The following is a 26,256-nucleotide window of genomic DNA, read 5'->3' as shown; positions in this document are numbered from 1 at the left end:
TTCTTTGTTGCATATCTCTTTGTGAGAGGTGATGTACTTGATTTGTAAAAATATATTTGTATATAGATTATGACAAATATAATTACTGGCATTTTCAGTTAAAAACATTGAGAGCAGGAGATATGGGTTATTGTATTCTTATACTTTTAGTTACTAGCCATTTAGGGTGTGAAGATACGAGGTTATTTGCCTCCCCCCCCCCCATTCAAGCATAGATACCAAACTTTTCCTCTCACCATCTCCCAACTTTGCTAAAATGTACAGCATAAGTTAGAGAAGAAATGCATGATGAAACAAGGAACAGATGGGAAAATCCAAATACATTTTATTAAAATTTATTTGTACATAGAAGATACTTTTGGATATAACTCTGTTTCATTTAAGAAAATCATTATTTATGTCTTTCATGTTATAATTCACAATGTCTGTGTACCTTTTGGAAGAAAGTGACGGTAGTAACTGCTAGAAAATAAGCTATGATTTGCTCCAAATATTGGTACCCACCTGAAAATATAGTTTGGATCTCAAAAAGATTTAGGATTTATTTCTTGAGTCTTATATGGACTTTTTAGATCTTCTTTGACTTGGAAATAGCTCATTATCAGACAATTTACTTTAAGAATAAACAGCTAAAGAGTTTCAGGTAGCAGAGTTACAAAAATTATTCAATAACCTGTTCTTAGTAGGATACATTATAGCCACTAGAGTGTATTGCTTTAAAATTATCTGGAAGCATAAAAAAGTCTTATATATGATAAGAAGTTATTTGTACTTACTCCCTTAAGAGAGAAAGGGGGAGCAGTAATATCACTATTATCTTTTCATGTTTGTAATAAAACATACTTAAATATTTTAACATGGTATATTCTTGCTTCATTGTTATTTTTATGAACTTTTTGATGACTTTTTATTGAGCTCCCATGCTTAGTTTGTGAAATTAATATTTCTTAATAAAATTTTTTTTATGAATCAAGTTTTTATTAAACCGAACTTCTGATAAGCCCTTGATTCCACAAACTAAATTATTATTTTAAACTCCCTTCAAGAGTGAAAGACACATAAGGCTATAAACCTATGTATTCTTACCAAGAAATAAATTCCATTGAATGTGTCTATGAAGATTCTCAAGTCATCTAGGTCATGGAAGACGTTTCACTTCTCATCCAAGAAACTTCTGTTCTTCTTTGCTGAAGAAGCTTCTTGGATAAGAAGCAAAACGTCTTCAAAGAAAGAAGGCAGAAAGTCCAGTTGTCTCTTGAAAAAATTGAATATAGTCGAACATTTATGTGTAGCTTCTCTTTCTATCTTTTTAGTAAAGTTTCTTGTGAGTTAAAATACAAACAAATTAAGAAAGTTAAAAAGAAAGAGAAGTGCAAAAGAGAATAAAAAAGAAGGAAAAGTTACTTCCAAATTTTTTCAGTTAGAAGTCATTAAAGGCAGTTTAATTCAAAGCTAGGAATTATTAGAAATTATCATTTGGTATAGTCCGACCTTCAGTCACTCTATAGATGGACACTCTCAATGCCCCTCAGGAGCCTCTTTATAACATTGTGCATAATTCTGGAGGCCCTATATTGTATATTTACTTTCTATTACTGATGAAAAAAATTGCACTCAGTTTTGAAGTTGAAAAGATTAATAGGGATTTATTCTGGAGTTTGGTGATCTCCATACATATTATGATTGAAAAAGTTAATTGAATGCTGCATAGGGAAAGGCTCTTCAACTAACAATCAATTGTGTATTGGTTGAGCTGCACAATTGTGCAGTTGAACCAATACATCTGCCGGAACATAGATTATTTATTTATTAAAATTATTTGCTGCCGATTCTAGCCGGCTTACAACAATAAACATGAACAAATGAAAAGAAGTGTAAACAAAACAAAAGAAAAATAATAGAACAATAAAATAAATAATGAAAAAGAAAACAACAAGAATACATCAATGTGATAATAAAAAGATGGATGGGTGGAGAGCAGAGAGTGAAGGGGAAGTAAAATCAGCCATCAATCCAGCACCACTTCCTAGTGCGGAACTCCCCCTTGTGTCTCCAGGCCAATTGGCAGAGCCGGGGCTTCAGGTTCCTACAGAAGGATAAGAAGATTTCCCCCCTAAGGATGTTCCAATAGCAGAGAATCTGGCTTTTAGTTACAGCATCTCAGTTTTTAATTTAGTTTAATAGGATGGTGGCACCATGTGAATGGTATTTTTGCAAATATGATTTTGTTTGCAACAGCTAAAAGTTGTTGAAGATGCAGAGGTTTAGTCTAGCCAAGGTAAGCATCTCTGTTCTTTTTAAAATGGCCAAAATAGTTTAAAAACTACTCACGTTATTGCAATGGTGAAGAAGATAATGTGAAATCTCCCATATGTTGAGCTTGATCCCACTGGTCAAAGAATTCTGACTACTGGGATTCAGAAGAAGAGACTTTCACACCAGTCATAAGCATGGGCTCTGACGGTTGTGAATCTAGTAACGTGGTTAGCAAAAAGTTGTTTAAAATAGATACAGGTGCTAGGAAAATATCTAATGGGGTACCTTCAAGTCCTTTGGCACAGAGTCTGATTTGATTGATAAATTATATATTTTTGATAAGCATTTCACAGACTTTAGAGGGCATCAAAATAAATCTATGCTGATAGAGATATGATTTTTTTTTGAATGGGGGAATGTTCACTTGACCAGGATGAAAAAATCAGTCCTAAGAAGCTTACCCTCATGTAATAGAGGCATGAATTACAGTAAACAAATAAACACTTAAAAAGTGTCTTAAATAGCTTTTGAACATAAAACAGGACTCAGAAACGCCTGTAATGGATACTTATTCAGGTTGATAATATTGACATTTACTTTTTTTACTACTGTAGTCCTTTCATGATACTTGGATAAGCAGAATATGTACAAGGAGGAGAGAAAGAAAAAGAGTGGCTGTAAAGCATGATTGTATTGGTTAGTGATAGCAATCCTGGTTATTGTCATAACCAGGACTCTGCAGGTCATTAAGGTGGTATGGAATGTATGCGGACAGAAGCTATGGGCTGATGCTATGGAATGTGGTCGGGTGGACTAGGGAGTATTGGATGCGTGGCATAGACAGTTTGATGACTGGTAGAAGTGGGAATAGCATGTAAACGGCAAGCTCCTGCTGGTTTCCCCATTAACTTTGCTTGTGTGAACCCAGCAGAGAAGGTCACGTGATTGTAGAATGCTGCAACTGTGTAAATGTGAGCCAGTTGCCAATACCAAAATCATGATGATGTGATTGCTGGGATGCTGCAGCACCCACAACTTCATGGACTAGTCATAAGTCTCCCTCACTAACATGACTATCATAACTTTGAATGGTCATTGAATGAATTGTCATAATCCAAGAACTAACTGTATCTGATTGGTAGGTCTCTGTGTGTGTGTGTGTGTGTGTTTAAGAGAGAGGGGGAGGGGAGAGAGAGAGGGGGGGGGATAAGTACTTGTATTGAAGGAGTAAGTATATGTCCTAAAGAGGGAGACATCTCAGATGATTGACGCCATATGACCAAATGAGTAAAATAAATCATTTAGGACATAAGATGCTACTATTGCGGTAGTGTTTGTGGGGGGAGGGAGGGAGAAGAAGAAGAAAGAGAGAACTATAACTTAAGTCACATTTGAAGAAGATGGTGGCTCCATTTACTTTTAGTGAATAATAGTGATTTTATTCAGTTTATTGTGGCTGCTAACCAGTGCTAATGACAAATAAAATCCAGTACTTCTGAATATCACTCATTCTCTGAAGAATTTCTAATCTGAAATTTAGATGGGGTTCAGATGAAAAATATTGTATTGGAAGATGAACAGGAGATTGTTTTCTTGATGATTTCCCTAATCTTTCACTAGCTTTCATTATTATAATTTAAGGAGTAGCTAACCTGATTCCATGTAGATGTTTCTACTGCAATTCCCATTATTTTTGTTAATGGACATATTTTTGAAACTGGGAAGAGCTGAAGCTTCAAATCTAAGGTTTCTATAAGTGATAGGTGCCACCATTTGGTATAACCATGCAAGATTATGTTTGAGAGATTTGCTTCACAGTTTTTCTTTCATGTAAGAAAATTGAAAAAGTTAGGGCTCTGTTCTTCTTCTCTGTCTGCTACTAACCAGGTGTAAAACCATTCTGATTTAGGTGAAATGCTGAAAGAGATCATTTTGAGGATTGGGCTGAGATTGGCCCAATATGTGTAAACAAATTGTAAACAGATATAATAAGGGTAAGGCTATGCAGTTTATTTTGGTTGAGTTGTATTCCTGAAAATGAAGCATAAAGTTTAGAGTTCTTAGAAATATGAATGGTATCTGTAGTTATGTTTTCAAAGTGTGGTCCTACTGAAAATAAAACAGGGTTCAATCAGGACTTTAAGTTGGATATTTCAATACTCTCTCGGTAGAGTTACCTTTATAGAGAGTTTGGAAACCGCAGTTTGTATAAAATGCAGCTGTATGACACTGGAAATACAGTAATAAGGCTGTGTTTCATGCATGTTACATCAATTGGTTACCATTTTGTGGAGGTATTCAAAACTCAAATTAAAGTACCAGAGGTAGCCTTTAAAACAGCGGTTCTCAACCTGTGGGTCGCGACCCCTTTGGAGGTCAAACGACCCTTTCAAAGGGGTCGCCTAAGATCATCAGAAAACACACATTTTCAATAGCCCTAGGAACCGAGAAACCTGCGTGCCAGTGTTTGGAGCCAGGGGAGCAGCGGCGATGGCAGGTGCTGCCTTGCGAAAGGGAGGGGCTATGTGACAGGAGCGGCGGTGCGAGGACAGCCGGCACCCAGCTAATTGTGACACAAGAGGCACTGGTGGGCGGATCAGACGGCTGTGCTTGATGAGAGGGAGGGGGGAGAATGGAGCATGCGAGCGCTGGCAAGGCAACGCCCTGAGAGGTGGCCGGGCTGGGCTCGGTCTCCCAGCTGCAAGGGGAGGGGAGGGGATGCCAGGACGAAGGAGCTGAGAACTGAGGCGGGAAGGATGGCGATGATGTCCCTTCAGTCCGCAGCCCCCTCCTCCTCGGAGATTCAGGAGTTCACGGGGGTGCTCTGCAGCAGCTGGCTCCTGACGTTCGGGTTTTCCCTTTTCTGTAAAAAACCTCCGTTTATTCACAAGGAGACCCGCCTTCGTTTACTTCCCGCGATATCTATGAATGAATGAGTAGTTGGAAAACCTGGGAGCGAGCGGATTCCAGGAGTTTAGGGGTGGAGGGGAAAAAAGGTAGCTATCACAAAACATCTTCAGAAACCGCTTTAAAAAAAAATAAAGCACTACAACTTTTTAGTTTTAAGTTTTAAGCTTCCATGCTTAGAATAGAATGGAATGGAATAGGAAAATGGAATGGGAATAGGAATAGGAATGAAATAGAAATAGCATGAAATAGAATAGAATGAAATAGGAATAGAATGAAATAGAAATAGAAATGTTTATTGGTGAAGTGTGGTAAGACACACAAGGAATTTGTCTCTAGTGCACTAAATCACAGTGTACATATAAAGAGCAAGAATAGGTCATAGGTCATAATAATAATTACAATCATTAATTAGAAACAACAATTGATAAATCCTAAAGAATCAGTTGGACAAGATGAAAAATAGGAGGGAATATCCAACCTAGCACTGTATTTCTCTTTGACCCATTTTTTTACTGTCTGTCTTCTCTGTTTTATTTTTATTTTGTTACCAACTGAAATGTCATAATATATAATTACATATTGTTTTTGTGATTAATCACTATGCTTTAATTATGTTCAATTTGTAATAATGAAAATACATCCTGCATATCAGATATTTACATTACGATTCATAACAGTAGAAAATTACAGTTATGAAGTAGCAACAAAAACAATTTTATGGTTAGGGGTCACCACAACATGAGGAACTGTATTAAAGGGGCGACATTGGGAAGGTTGAGAACCACTGCTTTAAAACCTTTAAAATCTGGGGTTTTTAAAACTTTAAAAACCCTTTGTTGCAGCTGGAACAATCTTGAACTGAACACACTCAAAGCTACAGAGATGATAGTAGATTTTAGGAGAAGCCCTCCTATTCTCCCACCTCTTAAATACCAGGCAGCACAGTATCAACAGTAGATACTTTCAGATTTCTAGATTCTATAATTTCCCAAATGTCATCAGAAAAGCACAACAAAGAGTGTACTTCCTCACCAACTCAGAAAACTCATACTGCCCAAGGAGCAGCTGATACGGTTCTACATAGGAATGATTGAGTCTGTCATTTATACCTCTATAACTATCTAGTTCGGCACAGCAACCAAATAGAACAGACACAGACATCAACAGATAAAGACTGCAGAAAAAACAATTGCAACCAACCTGATTTCATTGAGGACCTGTATACTACAGTAGCCATAAAGAGGAATGCAAAAATATCTATAGAATCCTTCACATCATGGACATAAACTTCTTCCCTTAAAATGACACTATATGGAATTGCACACCAAAACAACTAGACACAAAAAACAGTTTCCCCCCATACCATCACTCTCCTAAACAACTAATTCCCCACAACATTGCCTTACGCCCTAGGCTATCAAACCAATGTCGTACAGCTTTGTTGCTATTATCCTCATCTTTCCTATTACCTATTCCTTTAGCATCTTATGACTATCACTTGTTGATTGCTTTTATTTAGTATCTTATCACTATCATTCAGTGTTGTATCTTATAATTCATGACGATTGTGTTTTATTATTATAATCATGATTTATATATCACTTGTTGTTTGTATGTACACTGAGAGTTTATGCACCAAAGACAAATTCCTTGTGTGTCCAATCACACTTGACCAATAAAGAATTCTGTTCTATTCTGTTCTTAAAAATCTTGGAATTACAAACATCTTTGTGTATAAACACACATTTTCAGCCAAGTTTTCTTTGGAGTGGATAGCTGTGCTTTCCAACCTATAAAGCATGATTTTGAGAGTAATCAATAAGGAAGTTGGCATGGGGCAGTGTGGCAGAGGTATCCAAATAGTTCTTCCGAATTTCTGCAGATTGATAGCAATACCATTCTTTGTTTTATTTAATATTTTGTTATATATTGAAAACCATCATATTTGACTTAGTCAACACATTTGAAAAACTTGTAGATTTTCAACTCATTTTGAAGTAAGATCTTGGACACTTGCATTATGCAATAGCTTCTGCAGTATTAATGAGCATTAGATGCATATTTTGGTAGCAGTACTTCTGATTTCTTTGCACCAGAGATAGCTGCTTTGATTGTCGATGTTGCCTGTGGTAGCTATTTTAAGTCAAAGTATTTAAATAGTTTAACTTGTAGAAGCTGAGCTCCATCAAAGTGGATAATTGCCTGAAAACCATGAGTTTTGAATACCTTGATCTTGTCAATATTGACTTTAAGCCATATGTTTTTATATCAAGAAACCTTCAGTTTCATTATCTGCACAAATCACACTATAATCAACAAACATTAGATTTATGGTGACTTGTGTTGAAATTTGACGCCATATCAACCAGTAATTGACTGAATCAATTACCATATTACCAATAAGGAAGATGTAACACACACTTCATATTAGTACATACAAGGAACATTTGATGTTGGACATTTCATGTTCAACACAAAGAGAATTTCATGATTCCTTATATATCTGTTGCAGGAGTTGTACTTTTAGCAGGAAAACTTTCTAAAGCAAGTTACATCTGTAGTAGTTACCATTAACATTGGCAAATACTGCCTCAAAGTGAACTAACACAACAACAGGCCTGTTTCTGTATATGATATATTCCTCAAGCAATTGTTCTAATTGGTCATCATATTCTTTTGCAGGCCAAAAATTGCACTGTTCTTGAGCTAATTATTTTCTTCTTTTCTGAAAGTTTTGATGGAGAGCTTTCAAAATACCCTGCTCATGACTGACAATCCCATGGTCATTCTTGCACTCTTGATTCTCTCCTTTCTCGGAAATTGACATTATTATTGTTTGTTTCCATGAAACAAACACATTTGATATTTCTTCAAACTGTTAGATCTTTTGAAAGAAAGAGTGGAGCCAACAATTTACTACTGACAAGGTATAATGTGCTCTAGATTCTACAGTATTCATTATAAATGTGCAGCTGCTTCAATGTAGTTCAATGCAATGTTATTCCAATATGTGTTGCATTCTGCTTTGAGCTAGGTACAGATGTGCTTATTAAGCTGGTGAGTATTGTGATACACCTTTGACTTTGCACTGGCTTTGTTTGTCTATCAGTGCTACGTATTCATCCAAATCCATGACTGTATTCACCACTATAAAACAAATTAATAATTTTTTGAAATTCATAGTATTCAATCATTTATATCTTTCAGAGGTTCAAGGGTGACAAATCAGCTGCTAAACATTAATTGGGTTTGTTGTTGGCAAGTACAGTCCTGTAGTTCCCACCCATTCATAAATTTGGTTGTGCCTATATTATGAGCAGTTCATTTCAGTTAGAGTTGTAATATTGCATGCACAAGATGATGATCACAATGGCAATTTGGTCTCTTGTTCTGGCATCCATGAATGATTGTTTGAAAATGACTTGCTAATTAGAAAATAGATGAGGACTGTTTTATCCTTTCTAGTGGGTGAACACTAAGTCAATTGATGTTTTACCAGGTGCTGAAATAAACTGTTTCCAGATTTTAACTGTTGCAAATAGTAGTAGGTGCAGCCATTGTCATTCATCTTTCCTGTATCAAATTTTCCCATCATTATTTTTCCATTGCCAGTTGTTACCAACATGAAAATTTACTTCACTAACAATCAGGATTAGTTCCTTTAGTGGCAATGGAAGGAACTCAATCTGTACTTGTTTGATTACTTTCATTTTTCTTATTCCTGAAAGTAACAGAAATGCTAATTTACATGAGACTAATCGAAAGTTTCACAATAGTTTTAGAGGCTATAGTTTCTATAGCTCAGCCAATACCCTCTATTTCTCATTTTCCGAGTAGCATAACACCATCCAGTCATCATTGTCTGGTATGTGGACATGGACATTTTCAAATCCAATGAGTACTAATTCTGATTATGCTACAGTTGAAATTTTATTAAAATAATTCACGATAAATATTTTATGATATCTGACTTGAAACTTAGTTCACATATTCCAAGTGGCCACTTTAAGTTATTTTCCTAGTTTCATAATTTAGTCTTTAGCTAATCATAAAACTTTTCTTAGTACCTTGCCTTTGGTTATAGTGCTGATATGTTGGCTAAAACATTATTCTCGAGGTGAATTTTCATTTTCATTTCCATAGGTTCTTGCCTCTTTTTTTGTTCTTTCAGGCGGGTGTGTGTGTCAATCCTTTTTACTTGAACTTGGAATTGGTAACAATGGCCTACAGGTGGAATTCATTTATCATTTATTGAATAAAATTAGTCAAACATACAAATTTGGCTTCAAACATTATTTATGGCATCAAGTTATGAAACAGGATGTATTTTCCCAAGTTTATAATGTAAGATTAATTAGCTTGAAATGTGGTGAGGATTATCTTAAATGCTTACAGGAGATGATATAATGATAAGAAGCAGTATACCGTAGCTTCAGCAGCTAAGTAAGAAAAATGGCCAATTAGAGTGGAGGTGCTGCTGCACTGACAACTGGCAAGCTAGTGACAAACTCGATCTAACAGAATCTCCTTGGATTGAGAGGGGATGAGAGAATCCCCACTGGTACTCTGGATAGCTGCTCCTAATGAGAAGACCTGAGGATAGTGGTTGCCTCGAGTGTTTGAAAGCTTGGAGATAATAGAAACCATCAAGCTTGCAACCATGAAACTTTAAGGACACTGGGGTTCATTAGCTAATCACCTTTGAATTTGCAATTATTTTATAACCAAAAGAGATCTTCTAAATAACAAGGCTGAAAAACTACCTGGTGAATAAAACTTCATCCCAAAATAGAAGAATAGTTAGCTAACAGTTTAAAGGATTTAAAGAATATAAAACAAATGGTAAAAAACTAAATAAGAATTTAAGCTAAGACAATTTTAAATGGATCAGACAAATTTGGAATCTTAGAATATTTGCTAAGATTTCTAAAAAAATCGAGTAAATAATGCAATAATTCCTGGGAATACAAATTAATCTATCAGAAAGAGATCATTGCCTGAAAGTTGAAAACAAAGCAACAATAAAACTTGAGATCCTCCTGTGCATTGCTTTGAGAGTCCAAGCATGGGTTATTTTCTGTCTATTTGGCCAGAGACTGAGAAGTGAAAAACTTTGGCCACACTCTTCCTGTCAGCTAAGGCCTCGTTTTTTTCTTCTCAGTCTGGCTAGAGAGACACAATTTCTCATTATCCATGCTTGGATTCTTTCAATTAGTGAAAATAAAAGGCTTAGAACAGCACCAAAGGATAGAAAGGCTAGTTTAAGCTGCCCCCTTCCCCAACAAGTTGCAGCAGCAGCATTAAACTTTATCACTGCACTGTTTCGAACTCCGAAGGTTTCCAAAGACTCGGAGGGAGCACCGAAGCCTCTTTTTGTGCCATTTTTTTCACTCCGCGAGGGAGCGACAGCCTTATGAAGCTGATCTTCACTCTGTTGGCTTTTCAAGAGCCTGCGGCATTTCTACGTGGTTTGGATCATCGTGCTCAGTGTACATCACCAAGGCCCGAAGTTTCCTGATCCAGATTACAGATCCTCTGGGGCACTTGCAAACTGTGTTGCCGGTTTCGTGCCACTTTGTTTTGGTGGCTAGCATTCACAGTGAAGTTCTCTGCAGTCCCTTCATTGCGTGAAGGTTCAGGCAAAGTTGCAGTGCATTTAGGGGTTTCCTTCCCAGGCTTGGGATTTGCCTTAACTTTGCTTGGCCACTAGAGCAGGAATAAAGATTCAAAGTACTAATGGCTGTTTTCAAAATGGCGGATCATTCTTTGCCTGCAAGCAGCAGCCCGACAGAACCTTCCCCCAGGAAGCAGAGGTCATCTTCTAGGGGAGCTTCATGCCCCAGTTTCAAGGAGGGCCTCATCAGCTGATGAAAAGGAGGCAAAAGGCATCAGAAAAACAGTTCTCCAAGACCCAGAAGCAAGCAGAAGCAGACAGGGCTTCCAGGATTCCAGTGAGTATGCCTGAGATTTCCTGCCCTTTGAAGACAGAATTCACAGATTCTGGAAGATAGTCAGCTGGATTGGTCACCCAATGGTACTAATGAGATGCACCCCTTTCATTATGAGGAGGATTTTGCTCCTCTCTCTTGATCAGCATCTGTAACTTTAGAGCCTGCTTCTGCTACTAGACCTTCTGCCCCATCAGCTACCTTTACTCCCACAGCAGCGGGCCTCTTGCTCTGGGAAGGATCCAGGCCCTGGTCTCTCTCAGGAATAGCATACCATTATCGTTGAGACCATTACACAGGGCATAGAGTCTGCACTGCTCCAGAGAGGCTTTCCAAGCCATCTTCCACCAGGGCTCTCTCGCTTATCAGGTCTGCAATTACAGCCTCCAATTGGTTTGTCTCATAAGCAGGATGCCCATTCCCCTCCCTCTTCCCTTCGTAGTGAACTTTCAATCATGGGGAACAAGGAGCCAGGAGAGTAGGATCTATCGGAAGATGAAGGCCTCATCCAAGACAAGCCTTCGTTCACAGGGCTGTTTCATCCCACCCTATTCAAGACCCTACCGTTTAAGGCCAAAACAAGTTAAGGGGTCCAAAGCACTGTGAAGAGCCAATAGTATTTTTCTGAAGTAAAAGTTTCTTTGTGAGCCTGAGGGAGGTTGAGGATTATTGGCCTGTAAAGCCTGCACGGTGCTATCTGTTAGAGGAATGGGGAGAGAATTTTCTTTGGCTTGTCTTAATGAGACAAATTATGTCTCATGGAGTCTAAAAATGGAGATGTTTATGTAGAGGGAGGATTTGTGGACAGTTATAAGCAATCCTCCAGCAGATCTCAATAAGCAGGGGCAAAGACAAACTGAAAAAGCAGTAGCCAGCATAATTTTGTGCTTGAAAGATAGTCAGGTAATACATGTGCGTGGGCTTATATCTGCTAGAGAATTCTGGCTGCCCTTATGCAGAATTTATATACAAGGAAACTGCAAGCAGCAAAGTTACTCTTGCCAGAAAATTTTATAGAGCAAAGCTACAGTCTGGAGAAAGTGTATCAGATCATTTCCAGTTTATGAGGAAAATCTTTCTTGAGTTAAAAGTGCAAGGAATGGTGTTTTCAGAAGCACACAAGTGTATGTTGTATTGTGGTTGTAATAAGTCTTGAGTCTATGAATGAGTGATTTAACCACGAGTTATATGACTGGGAAACCTTTGGAAGAAGAACATAAAAGATTAGAAGGAAACAATAATAATTTGCAGCTTAGTGAGAACAAAACTGTTTTCCAGTGAGTTAACAAGGTGGGAGAGAAAGTCTGAATTGTAAAATGCTACTTCGCATGTGGATCTTCTCAGCATATTTGGAGAAATTGTCCAGTAAGAATATTAAAAGATTCAAGCAGGAGAGACAAAGCACAGAGACAGAAGCAAGAAGACACAGTTTTCTGTGGTGAAGGCAAACAACAAAACAACAAAGGCATGTGGATGTTGGGACAGTACGGCAAGTGAACATATTGTAAATAACCCAAAACTATTTTCCTGTCAGGGCCAGGTTGCCCAGAAATTTGTAAGCCTGGCAAATAGTAATTATTCTTCTGTACAAGGAAAAGGAACAATATATTAATCATGTATTGGTAAATTGTTTGATAAGGTTTTATGTGAACCAGATTTAGATCACAATTTGCTAAATGTATATGAAGTAATTTTTGCAAAGGTATATGCAAGGTCATAAAGAATAACGGTAGGTGCATAAGGTTTGAAACTGAACAATTTATATATTTTGAACCACAAAGAAACTGGTGGCAGTGTAGAGACAATGTTTTCTAATGAACTAAAGCATAATGGATGTGCGCATTTGTTGCACAGAAAGTTGGGTCGTGCAAACTTTAAAGTATGGCAGAAAATGCCTGACCGGGCTGTAATTTAAGTGTAAAAGGCCAAATTAAAAACATACCTTATCAGCAAAAGAAATGATAAAAAATATGAAACAAAATTTCATTAAGTGCATGCTGATTTAATTGGCCCTCTATCCCCATCAATGGGAGGGGCCAAATTTGCTTTGGAAATTGTTGATGATTTCTCATGATATGGGTTTTGTTATTTACTAAAAAGCAAAACAAGTGTTTCAACAATTTAAGCAATGGATAATGTTTGTAGAAAGCAGGTATAATCAACATGTAAGTCAAGTACAAATAGACAGAGGATCAGAGTTCATGTCTAATATATTTCAGCAATGGCTGAGAAAGAAAGACATAAAACTTAGAAAAACCAACCACGACACTCTGGCAGAGAATGGAGTTGATGAGCACAGGAATGGTGTATTACAAAATATGAAAGATGTGTTTGCTAGCAGATGCAAGAATGAGTAAACTGTATTGGCATGAGGCAATCTTATCTGCCATTTATTTGGACAATAGATCTTTGCAGTTCAGCAATTAATCAAACCATATAACATGTTGTATGGAAGATATCCATCTTTGGCACATTTAAGAAACTTTAACAATGCATGGGTGCGCATTCCCAAAACTGTTAGAAAGAAAGGACAGCTAAAGACAAGGAAATTAAAATTTATAGGTCACTATAATCAAGATCATAGTCATATAGGTTTACCGATGGACACAAAAATGTAATTATTACACATTTTACAAATTTTTCAGAACTTGAGAACTGGGAAAATGTGCACGTCTGAAATTTTAGTGCCTGTTAGAGGTCTCCAGTGGATGAGTATTCACGTAGATATGTTGATCAAAGATCTGAAAATGGCTCAAGTTCTGAGAATAGTTCAAAGAAATGCTTAGAAAGTGGGATCCCTATGAAACAGGAACAATTTGTTCCAAGGAAGTCTGAAAGAGCAAACAAAGGTGTTCCTTCAAGCAGATTCACAACAGATGAGGTGAAGGTATGTGTCATTTTTGTTGACCTTGAAATTGCCAGGAGGTATTGGGTTTGCCTCAGAGGTGGGTTTCTGCTGGCATTACTGCCGGTCTGGTGCACATGTGATTTGCGTGCATGCATGAGCGAAGCATGCGCGCGCGACTGACGCTCCGTGCGAGTGCACAGTTGCCTCTAAATAGGTCTGCACATGCGCAGAACACTAAAAATGTTAAAAATACATACTGCAGTGACCAGGCATGGCAAGCCTGCTGTCCCTACTGGTTTGATGACCCAGTCGCAATTGCCACTACTAATTCGCTTAAACTGGTGCAAACCGGTAGCAACTTACCTCTGGTTTACCTATGGCTGAACAAAAGAAATGCAAATTTTCTAAGAAAGAGAAAGAACTATGTAGGAATAGAAATAAAGAAACTACAAGAAGGAGGTTCTAAGCCAAAAAAGAAAAATGTACAATTATTGAAGGATTTGAACATTGAGGTGAAGGGAGCTATACCAGTGTTTGAAGATAGCACAGTATGTGTACAAATGGAAATAGGTGAGAGTTAAAAATCAGAAGCAAACATGTTGACATAAAATATTTTTTTTAATGTCAGAGAAGCAGTGAAAGAAAATGTAATAGATCTAATTTATTGTCTTTAGGAAGACAGTTTGGCTTACCACATGACAAAGCCATTGGCTATACAGAAACACAAGGATCTTGTGAAACAACTTGATTTAAAAGCTGTCCAGCTATAAATTGGAAGGTTGTTAAGATATTTAAATGTTAATAGCTGGCGCAGTGAAGAGTTGGACAATGAATAAGAACACACAGTTATAGCTAAACTGGTTGAAGAGAGCTGGCCACTGCATGAAGCAATCTAAGCTGTGATTGGTTGCTGTGAGTGTAAAGGAGGAGTTTCCTTGTTTCCCACCTTTTCCTTCTATGTGCTGGGTGTGCTATCTGTGATTTACTGATGTTCCTGCTGTATTGATTTACTTGATGATGCTCCTGTTTGCCTCTCTTATTTACTGTAAATATATTTATTACATAAACCACAAGTACTTGTCAGCGTTTCTGATTGCATTTGGACACCAGCTACACAATTCCCTGATAACTTTATTTAGTTTCAAAAGATTAATAATGTAGTAAGCACTAACTTTTGGAGTTGTCTCATTAATTTAAGATTGAGGTTGTCCATAGGGATCATATAACCTGCCTTTAGAATAATGTTGATAGATTTATTAAGTAACTGTGAACATCCTGAGAGCAGAAGACATCTGGCACATCATTGATATAAAGGCTAAAAAGTACTGGGGCCGGGAAACATCTTTATCTAACACCATTGATATTAGGTATGTAGTGTGTTGGTACCATTTGCTGTATACTGTACTCTTAACACAATGCAATAATACTTAAAAGCTTAAGAAATCTTTGAATTTTCATTTTATATTGATCCATTCTCTACATAAATCCTAAAACTAGATAAAAACCCACTTAAAGAAATAATAAAAAACATTTTACTTATTTATTGAAGAAAATTATTTAAAGCTACAGAACATATCTCTGTGTAGCAAAAGCATATGAAACTTTGCTTTGCAAAAACTGGTTTGCCCTGTTTGCACAGCAATGACTGCATTAAATGTTTCTGATAACTGTTATCACCCTGCACATTGTCTTGGAGGAATTTTAGCCTTTTTCCTTACCGAACAGCTTCAACTCAGGAATATTAGGGGTCTTCCTTGTATGAAGTACCTGCTTTAGGTCATTCTACTATGTTTCTATAGGATTTAAATTAGGACTTCTACTTGGCTATTCCAAAATATTAACTTCAATTTTAACCATTTTGGGGTCATATGATTTGTGTGATTTGGTCATTTGCTGCATCACCACTTTTTCTTGAGCTTTAAATCATGAATAAGATACCTGACATCTTCCTATAGAATTTGCTGGTACAATTCAGAATTTAAAGTTGCATCAGTGATAGCAAGCCATCCTGGTTCAGAGAGAGGCACTAAATAGGTCATTTGTGTCTGAAGAAATGCGCTAAAGAAGAGGTTTACATACTTCTGCCACATACATAATCCTAGAGGTTCACCTAGCTCCTTCATACATTTGTAGTAGACTTTTCTTCCTACAAACATATTTATTCAAAAGGAAGGTGACATTTTCACCCTAAAAACGAAGGCTGAAAAAAGATAGAGAAATACAACTAATCTTTGCTTTATGTCCAATCATTCAGTGACTGTTCAAAGGTGAACAGTTTACAATGGTGCTTAAAAAGTGGATTTGTGACCATGGTTACATGATAAAAATTTGAGTTTGCTGCATTTATAGCTGCCCACTACTGCTTCCCCAGCTGATTATTGTTGTCTTTGCCTACCTCCCCTCCACTGGGCTCACCATCCTGGTATGCAGGGGAAGCTCAGCGGAAATTTTCCATATGCCAATGATGTCAGTTCGGAGTATGAGGATGATTTTAGGAGACGGTGGTGAAGTCATGGGCAAGATGGAGCTGGGAGAGTGTGGGTTGCTTCTTATTTGGCAAGTGGTCAATGGAGCATGCTTCTTGCTGCAGTGTAGCTCAGAGGCTCTTTGCCTTGAAATGGTTTTGCGACTACTTGAGGCAAAAAAACCCAGAGGATGCATCCTGAAGCCATGGTATGGCAAGCAGCACCGGAGCCTCACCATGGCTTTGGGGACTCCTAGATGCGCTCTCTGGATTTTCTTCTGCCTCAATTAATTGCAAAACTATTGAAAAACCAGAGCCACATGGTTGGAGATTTCTGAGCCATTTTTGTGCACTGTAGCAATAGTGCTTATTGGTGTTTTGCAACTCAGGAATTCCATGCAATGCTTCAGGTCTTAAGGCTGCACTCTTCAGTGGAAGTAGTAAGCCCAGCAAAGGGTAGGAATTATATGATAAGTCATACAAAGGACAGGAAAATGGTTAATGTTAGGTAGTGGTGAGAGAATACGGTGACCTATTTAGGCTGTGCAGGGCAGCCAAAAAAGATCAGAGATTGGGGGAGGGGAATATAGATGGTGGAGCTGCTGAAGGAGAACAGTCTTTTGCCTTGGAAGAACCCAGAAGGGCTAGTTTTACAATGGTGGTACTATTACGGTATGTAGTCTATTTTAGTTCAATCAGAAAAGAGCTGGAAGGGACCTTGCTTAACCCTCTGTTCAAACAGGAGATGCTATCCCCTGATGGTGAACCTATGGCATGCCTGCCAGAGGTGACAAGCAGAAGCACTCTGAGGGCATGTGCACTGTTGTCCCAGCACAGTATGCCATAGGGCGGGTGTCGACAAGTCACAGGCTCTTTCGTCCCTCCACTGCAGCTCCCTGTCAGGTGATCGCACCACTGGCTGGCCCCGCCCCTCACCCTCCCAGTCACCCCAAAGGAGTCTTTGAGGGCTGAACTCTAAAAGGTACAGATTTCCTCTGTCTTCTGCGTTCCCACCCCACACTGAAGCAAACCAAACGGGCCAGGCTCTCCCTCCCCGCTAAGCAGCCGTGCTGAACCCGCTTGCAAACTCTGCCAACTGTGGTTCCAAATATTAGGCTCACGCGTCCCTCCTGACCAGTGCCGTGGTGGTGGGGAAGGTTTGTAGCCTACCTGATCTTGCTGGCCAGGATTGGGGCTCTGCGCCGTTGCCTCCCAGCTGGAGTACCACATTTGTTTGCTTTCTGGTCACCTCTAAGGAGGGAGCTGTGCCCAGGCTGCCAGGACCCCCCCCCCCTGTAGGGGAAGAGAGGGAAGAGGGAAGGATCCAAGTTGGAGTTGCCTTATTTTGTGTGGATCTCTAGCGCTTGGCTTTGCCTGCCAGCCTTCACTCCCCCTCCACAGCCCAGGTAGTTGGATTCACACGACAAATGAAGCTGGGCAGGAGAGGATAGATGATGATGATAGATAGATAGATAGATAGATAGATAGATAGATAGATAGATAGATAGATAGATAGATAGATAAGATAGAGAAAGACAGGGAGGGAGGGGAAGAGGGGGAAGAGAAACGGGAGAGGGAAAGAGAGAGCGAGAAACAGGCAGAGGGGGGAGGGAAAGAGAGAAAAAGAGGAAGGGAAAGAGGGAGGGAAAGAGAAAAAGAGGAAGGGAAAGAGGGAGAGGGAAAGAGAAAGAGAGAAAGAGGGAAAAAGAAAAAAATGGAGGGAGGGAAAGGGGGAAGGAAAGAGAAGGGAGAAAGAAATGATATTACAAGTTTTTATTTTTTATTGTTGATTAATATTTCAAAAGCAGAAAGAAATGAAGGGGCATAAAAGTGCATTTATCACGTTTTTCTTAGAACAATTAGCTGAACTCTGCCTTGTTTATCATTATTTTAGGTAGTAAAACCTCATTATTCAGGTGAAATTGCAGTGTTGGCACTTTGCAATAAATAAGTGGGTTTTGGGTTGCAGGTTGTACATTCAGTCTTTAAAAGGTTCGCCATCACTGTGCTATACCACTTCAGACAAGTGATTGTCCAGTCTAATCTTAAAAAACCTCCAGTGATGAAGCAACCACGGTTTCTGACAGCAAGTTGTTCCACTGGCTAATTAAGTTTCTCCTTAATTTCAGGTTGCTTCTCTCCTTGATTAGTTTCCATCCATAGTTTCTCATCTTGCCCTCTGGTGCTTTGAAAAATAAGTTGACCCGTTCCTCTTTGTGGCAGCCTCTAAAATACTGAAATACTGGTATCATGTCCCTCTTAGTCCTTCTTTTATCTAGACTAGCCAAACCCAAATCCTGCAAGCCTTTTTCATATGTTTTTGTCTCCAGTCTTTAATCGTTTTAGTTGCTAAGAACCAGGTAGCAATGAATAAAATATTGAGCATAGAGGATTTTTTCAATAGATATTCTAAACATCTGTGAAATAGTTCTTGGCAAATTTTCCCAGAAGTGAGGCTTGTTTCTAGGGGCTGAAAGTGAGAATGATCCAAGGCCATTCAGTGTCTTTTTAAATTCTAAAATGGGATTAGAATTCACAGTATCATAGTTTCTACCCTGATGCCTGATGAACAATTATTTTCTGAATTGTTACTGACTTTTTGAAATCTGATTAATAAATGGTGCATTTAAAATTAGTTGCATTTTGATGGACAGTTTGGTCTGGTCCTACGTTGTATGATATTTACATAGGTATGTAGTTATTAGTTATTACCAGTGAGCATCATGCTTTATATAAAAATAAATATTTGTGATTACTGAATGCTAATTTTAGTGCGATGGAGCACTTTGTAGAATGATTAGATGATTCTCAAATGTAGATTTATTTTAGTATGTTATTAACTATTCCTTTGTGCTTTGGAACATATGAGTTGAATAAGAAAATAACTGGTTTAGTTCAGACATTTATGGAGAGATCAAGAGAAGTTATTTTTATGGTTTTAAAGATACTATGTAATTGAGGCACTAAGAAATAAATCATAGAGGCATTGCTATTAGAATGCTTACAAAAATAACAGCAGTTTAAGTGATCCTCACTTAATAACCACTCATTCAATAATTGTTCAAACGTACGACAGTATTGAAGGACTGGTACTTATGACTGGTCACAGCATCCCTCTAGTCATGTGATTGCCATTTGTAATCTTCACTGCCAGCTTTCAGTGAGGTTATGGTGACCACATAACATCACACTTAAGCACATAATAGAATTTACTATTGGCAACTTGAATTGTTGGAATGGCCATCACTAAGCTGCCTGGTCATGGGATATCGCTCTTTAGAGCTATGTCACTCAGTAATGGAAATTTGACCTCAGTTACAGTAGTTAGATGAGAACTACCTGTGACTAATTAGGCTGCTGTCTTTTAAGAGATAGTAATAGTGGAAAGAAATTGTATTTGCCTAATCTGTCTTGTGTTGTTTTGGTTCTCATGTAGATGGAGGAAGCGAGGAGCCACAAGATCGAAGGCAGGCAAGCATAGATTATTGTCAGAGTCATTCTGGACAAGGTAAGTAAACAAATGAATTTCAGGTGTTCTTGCATTTCATTTCATACGAGATGTTTAATATATTTTTTTCATTTGAAAGTATAAGCAATAATTCATGTTCTAAAGATATTCTAACTTTCAAAGAAAAATAAATTGCTGTACACACTTATCCCAAATTCTTTCTCCTAAACAAGAACAATGTATTTAATCAATCAATCAATCAATCAATCAATTAATCAATCTTGTTTTTCCCCTTCTTGCCAGGAGGTGACTTATTGGTAAATACATGGGCTTTATTAAGAATATATCAAAAATAACTAAACATGCAAAAGATCACAATAAATTGAATGTTGGTAAGCTATGATTCTTGAGAAAATAGCTCTTGAGCATACAGCTCAATTGACCTGTCTTGAAATTAGTGCAGTATTCTGAAGATGAAATATTCTCTCATTTCACTTAATCAGCTCTTTGCCAGCTATCTGTATAATTTCTGTGTTCCTCTTTCTACTGAGTTTTAGGTTTTTAGCCAGCTACCTCCTACCCTCTTATAACACCCACTTGTTATATTATAGATTCATTTAACATTGTCTTGAAGAAAATCTATATCTCATAAAATTGAAGGCATCTATCACTTAGAAACAGTTTAGAGAATCTGATTTCAAGGCATAGACTGCCATATCTGTATTTCTGTTAATGTTTCTTGAAAATCATTTATGAAAAGATAATAACTTCTCTTTAACTTTTTTTTTTGATCCTTCTCAATAAAAGTTGCATCTATCCTTTCTTAAAACATCCAGTTTAATCACTTTATAAGGAAATAAAATAATATCTTCTCAATAATTGGCTTGTAATGTAGTTTATGGAATGTGCCTCTTAATAGTTAACAAGCAGAGCTATTATGTTTGATAAAATAACTACTTACTTGAAATATTATTCCTATTCATCTTATATATCAAGAAATACAAGCCCTTTTATGCAAAAATATTATCATATATACACAACAATAAAAAATCAAGAAGTGGGTAAGCATGGAGAGAAAAGGAATGGTTAGGATGTTATAAAACAAAGACTGTAGACTAGAAGAGGATTAAGGACTAAACTACTCCCCACCAGATTGCCATTACAATGAGGAAAATGCAGAGAAAGTTCAGGGAATAGGAGACCATAATTTCTCTAAAGTTCCTCTTTTCAGAAAGATGTAGAAACATTCAGATAGAATGCTCTACAATCAGGCCAGAAACTACTGCCACCAATCTCTATAATCCCCATCACATACACACCAATTACAACAGCTAAGCTTCCTACAACCTACCCCAGTGATGGCAAACCTATGGCACGCGTGCCACAGATGGCACGTGGAGCCACTTGTCAGGGCACGCGAGGCGCTGCCCTGTCAGCTGGCCAGCGCACATGTGCGAGCTGGCCAGCTGAGTTCACCCTTTTTAAAGCCATTTTTCGCTCTCCCCAGGCTCCAGAGCCTTTATAGGAGCCTGGGGAGGGCGAAAAGAGCCTCCCCCGCTCCCCGGAGGCCCTATGGGCAAACCGGCCCTATGGGCAAACCGGAAGTTCGGGAACGGACTTCCGGTTTGCTCGGAGGATTGTTTTGACTGCTCCGGAGGTTTCAGGGAAGCGCCCTGAAGGTCCCTCAAGCCTTCGGAGTGCTCAAAACGACCCTCCGAGCAAACCGGAAGTCACTTCCGGTTTGCTCATAGGTTTGTTTTGACTGCTCTGGAGGCTTCAGGGAAGCATCCTGAAGGTCCCTCAAGCCTCCGGAGGGCTTCCGGGCAGGGGAGGCAGGGGAGGCTGTTTTCGCCCTCCCCAGGCTCCTATAAAGCCTCTGCAGCCTGGGGAGGGCAAACAAAGCATGCAAAAAATGGGGATGGGAGCACCTGTAGTGCGCCCATGCGCACTGGGGGTGTCGCACATTGCATTATGGGTGCGGCACGCCCACACACTACCCCCCCTGCGCTCCCCCCACTTATGGCACACGAGCCAAAAAAGATCGCCATTGCTGACTTACCCTATCCAATTGGGCCCACCACCTCTGGTGATTACAGAGAATGAAGTACAAAGCCTGTTTCACAGACAAAAGCCAGGGAAAGCACCAGGTCCAGACAAGACAACTCCTTGCTTAAAAGCTTTTGCTGACTAACTGGCCCCCATCTTCATCCGCATCTTTAATAAATCAATAGAGATGTGCTATGTTCCTTCTTGCTTCAAGTGCTCTACTATCACCCCAGTGCTGAAGAAACTCTCTATCAAGGAACTGAATGACTACAGACTGGTTGCTCTAACATCTGTAGTTCTGAAGACCTTTGAAAGACTAGTGCTTGGCCACCTGAGGACCATCACGGATCTGCTGTTAGACCGCTTGCAATTTGCTACCAAGCAAATAGATCGACAGATGATGCTCATCTTTCGATCTATTTACTTGGACTCTGCACTATATTCTACAACATCTTGAATCTCCAAATATCTATGCAAGGGTCCTCTTTGTAGACTTATAGGCAGGTATAAAGTTGTGCCCATTCTTCTAGATTCCAGGAAGTTTTCATCCTTTATGGATTTCTTTCCTCTCCTATTACTACTAAAGAAAAAATTGTTACCAATAGGTATTCCTAACCTTCTAGTGTTTTACGCAATGGACATTTGTTTAGACTTAAACCAAATAAGTTGAAGAGGAGCTTTGGCTCTCTAGGGATTTGGGACAAGGGACACAATAGGTGGTACCTAACTCAAAGCAGTAACTATGAGAGGGATCTAGGACTCCTGCTGGACAACCATTTAAATATGAGCCGGTAGTGCACTACAGTTGCCAAAAAAGCAAATTTGTTCTAGGGTGCATCAACAGAGGGTAGTATCAAGGTCACATTAAGTGTAAGTAATTAGTGCCCTTTGACTTGTTTGCTGGCTGCCTGAAATTGACAAGATGTTAATCAGTTACAAACCCCCCAAAAATGCCTTCTAACTAACTCTAGCACATTCTTGTAATTGAAAAATTTTTTTTTTTGATACTGGAGAAAGCAATTTCTTATACATGTTGACTTTAATATGTTTTTTGTTTTTGTAGTTTTTCACTTTCACTGATAACCCTACACATAATCAGTTTATAAATTCAAAGCCTTAAGTTTTAATATAATATATACTAATATATGCATCATCTTGCTTTAGAGTAGGGATGACAAAGTGGATTTCTTCAATGGCTGAATCAGCATTGTAATTTTCCATGGGCCAGCTGTGGGGGAGGGAGGGAAGAGAGGATGGACACCTGCAGCACTCTGCCGGCCAAACCGGAGTTCAGGAAGTCGCAGACAGCCTCCTATAACACTTAGACGGCCAAAATGCAGAGTGGCTGGCAGAGTGCTCCATATCATTTGAAGCTTCCTGAAGCTAGGATTGGAGCTGCTGGAGAGAAGGAGGGGGTGAGTCACAAGACAAAGACACTGAGGTGGGGGCCCTTAAACTCCATATCATTTGAAGCTTCCTGAAGCTAGGATTGGAGCTGCTGGAGAGAAGGAGGGGGTGAGTCACAAGACAAAGACACTGAGGTGGGGGCCCTTAAACTCCATATCATTTGAAGCTTCCTGAAGCTAGGATTGGAGCTGCTGGAGAGAAGGAGGGGGTGAGTCACAAGACAAAGACACTGAGGTGGGGGCCCTTAAACTCCATATCATTTGAAGCTTCCTGAAGCTAGGATTGGAGCTGCTGGAGAGAAGGAGGGGGTGAGTCACAAGACAAAGACACTGAGGTGGGGGCCCGCGCGCCTAACGGCGCGCGAATCATATATCTATAAACCAAAATAGCAATACATTCTGGATTAGTGTGTTTGAGATTGTGATTTTATTTATTTCAAAATGACTGGCTTAGTTCAATGTAATAGCTGTTTTGCACCTGTCTTTCGCAGTACTCTTTTCAAATTTGGATACTGTCCCCTTTGTAAACAAATTACGAGTCTACATAGGCAGATTACCTATCTAGAATCTGTAATCTGTGCTCTCCAAGCAGAAACTAGGTGTCTACGTCAGCCATTCCACTCTATGGTGAAGCCACACTATCAGCCCCCTCTGCCACAAAGATCTTGCAGGAGAAGAGCTGTCTGGACAACTGTGGGATCTGGCAGGTTGAGAGCTGTGAACCATAAACCCAAAGCTTTTGCTGTGACCCAGCAAAACAGATATAGTGCCCTTGCTGACCTTAATGGGGACACTAAAGAGATAGGTCAAGGCAGTTGTGATAATGATGACTCAAATAAGCAGGGGATCGTGGTCCAAAACGAAGAACTTTCTTCGGAAAGGCGAAAAGGGGAACCAGGTATCACACATCAGTCGCAGAAGAAGATCAAGGTATGTAAAAAGAGAAGTCACCTTCTGGTTGGTGATTCAATCGTAAGAGATGTTAATTTAGGAGAGGATAAGGAGGTTTTAAAAGAGGTCAGGTGTCTGCCAGGTGCTACTGCCAGCAGAGACAAGAGGCGTATTCTTAAGATAGTCAAGAATGCAAGTAAGGACTGTGACGTTGATGCTATTATACATCTTGGCACTAATGATCTATCCCAGAAAGATGTACTTTCTGTGCAGAATGATTTCCAGAACTTGGGGTATGAACTTAATAGTATAGGTTGTAGGCTTATCTTTTCAGAGGTTTTACCTGTATATAAGGAACAAAAAGGGAAGGGCCAGCGTGTAGCAGAGTTTAATGTTTGGCTAAAGGAGTGGTGTAAAAGGGAAGGCTTTGGTTTTATTAGTCATGAAGCCTGTAGCTGGTCCAATGAAAAACTGTACAAAAGAGATGGGTTGCACCCATCCAAGAAAGGAACTGAGTTACTTGGCATTAAATTCACAGATTTTCTTGATAAACATTTAAACTGAAGAGCGGGGACAGAGAATTAATAGATACAGAACATCTCTGTCCCCAGCAAACTAAAATTCATAGGGTTATAAATGCATGTAACATAGATGTGTGTGTGGGTAAGATTATCACTCCTGCTGTCAAGCAAAACCAAGCATGTAATAGTGATTGTCATACCATGTGCATGAATCACACAAGTGGCAAGAAAATAGGGGCAGTCAGGCATAATACAGGTTATGTAGACAGTAAACACAAGGTCAATCAAAATGGACTCAAATGTCTATATACCAATGCACAGAGTATGAGGAATAAACAGGGAGAATTAGAAATTCAAGTAAAAGAGGGCAGATATGATATTATTGCCATTACAGAAACTTGGTGGGATGAAACTGACAAATGGAACATACAGCTAGAAGGATTTAAATTATTTAAAAGAAATAGACCAAATAAAAGAGGAGGTGGAGTTGCACTATATATAAGAAATAACTATGTCTCTACAGAAATAGAGCACAACAATAATGAGAACTATCTTGAATGCATTTGGGTCAATATTAAAGGTTGTGGGGGAAATGACATTGCCATAGGTCTATACTACAGGCCACCCAACCAAGCAGAGGAAGAAGATGAACTTTTTGCTAGTCAGCTAACTAAGGTATGTAGGAAGCACACCACAATAGTAATGGGAGATTTTAACTACCCTGACATCAACTGGGAAACAAACTCTGCACCAAGTGGAAGATCCAACAGGTTCCTAACAAACCTAGCAGACAACTTTGTTTTCCAAAAAGTAGAGAAGGAAACAAGGGGATCAGCCATACTGGACTTAATTCTCACTAACAGAGAGGAAATGATAGAAGGTGTTGAAGCCATAGGAACCCTGGGGGCAAGTGACCATGCAATATTGGAATTCAACATTATCCAAACACAAGTAGTAGAACAAAGTCAAACTAGAGTCTTGGACTTTAAGAAAGCTAATTTCAATAAACTTAGAGAGAGCTTGGGAAAAATTCCATGGATGAGAATCCTCGAGGGGAAAACAACTCAAGAAGCTTGGGAAATTTTGAAAAATGAGATTAGAAAAGCCCAGTCTAACACAATACCAATGAAGAAGAAAAACAACAGCTCCCAAAAGAAACCAGCATGGCTGCATAAACAACTATCTGACAAACTGAAAGACAAAAAAAGTAAGTATAAAAAGTGGAAGGAGGGGGACATAACTAAGGCAGAATATCAGCAAATAGCCCGAGCCTGTAAAGATGAAGTGAGGAAAGCTAAGGCTCACAATGAAGAAAGGCTTGCCACAAAAGTAAAAATTAACAAAAAAAGCTTCTTCCAACATGTTAAAAACAAGAAAAAAGTTAAGGAAACAATTGGTCCATTGCTAGGAGAAAGTGGCAAGAAGGTGACAAGCAACAGGGAGAAAGCAGAACTATTTAACTCATGTTTTGCATCTGTCTTTACACAAAGGGATAAAACAGTCCAACCTATCAAAAGC

General features: G+C 38.8%; 1 protein-coding gene across 7 annotated transcripts in view; it reads left to right on the top strand.

Annotated features, from left to right (window-relative positions):
* TANC2 (tetratricopeptide repeat, ankyrin repeat and coiled-coil containing 2) overlaps positions 1-26,256 on the top strand; it is a gene marked incomplete at its 3' end in the record, with an annotated part of 370,267 nt that overhangs the window by 114,595 nt on the left and 229,416 nt on the right. For all 7 annotated transcript variants that reach the window (XM_081933706.1, XM_081933707.1, XM_081933702.1 and 4 more), the window contains exon 3: positions 19,863-19,934. In XM_081933706.1, coding sequence (XP_081789832.1) covers positions 19,863-19,934 — 72 coding nt within the window. The remainder of the gene's footprint in view (positions 1-19,862; positions 19,935-26,256) is intronic.

The sequence above is a fragment of the Natrix helvetica genome (genome assembly GCF_964273705.1).
Source record: "Natrix helvetica genome assembly, chromosome: Z".
In the NCBI taxonomy this organism is placed as follows: Eukaryota; Metazoa; Chordata; class Lepidosauria; order Squamata; family Natricidae; genus Natrix; species Natrix helvetica.
The sequence above is the reverse complement of the archived record's forward strand: the minus strand, read 5'-3'. Positions and strand labels throughout refer to the sequence as shown.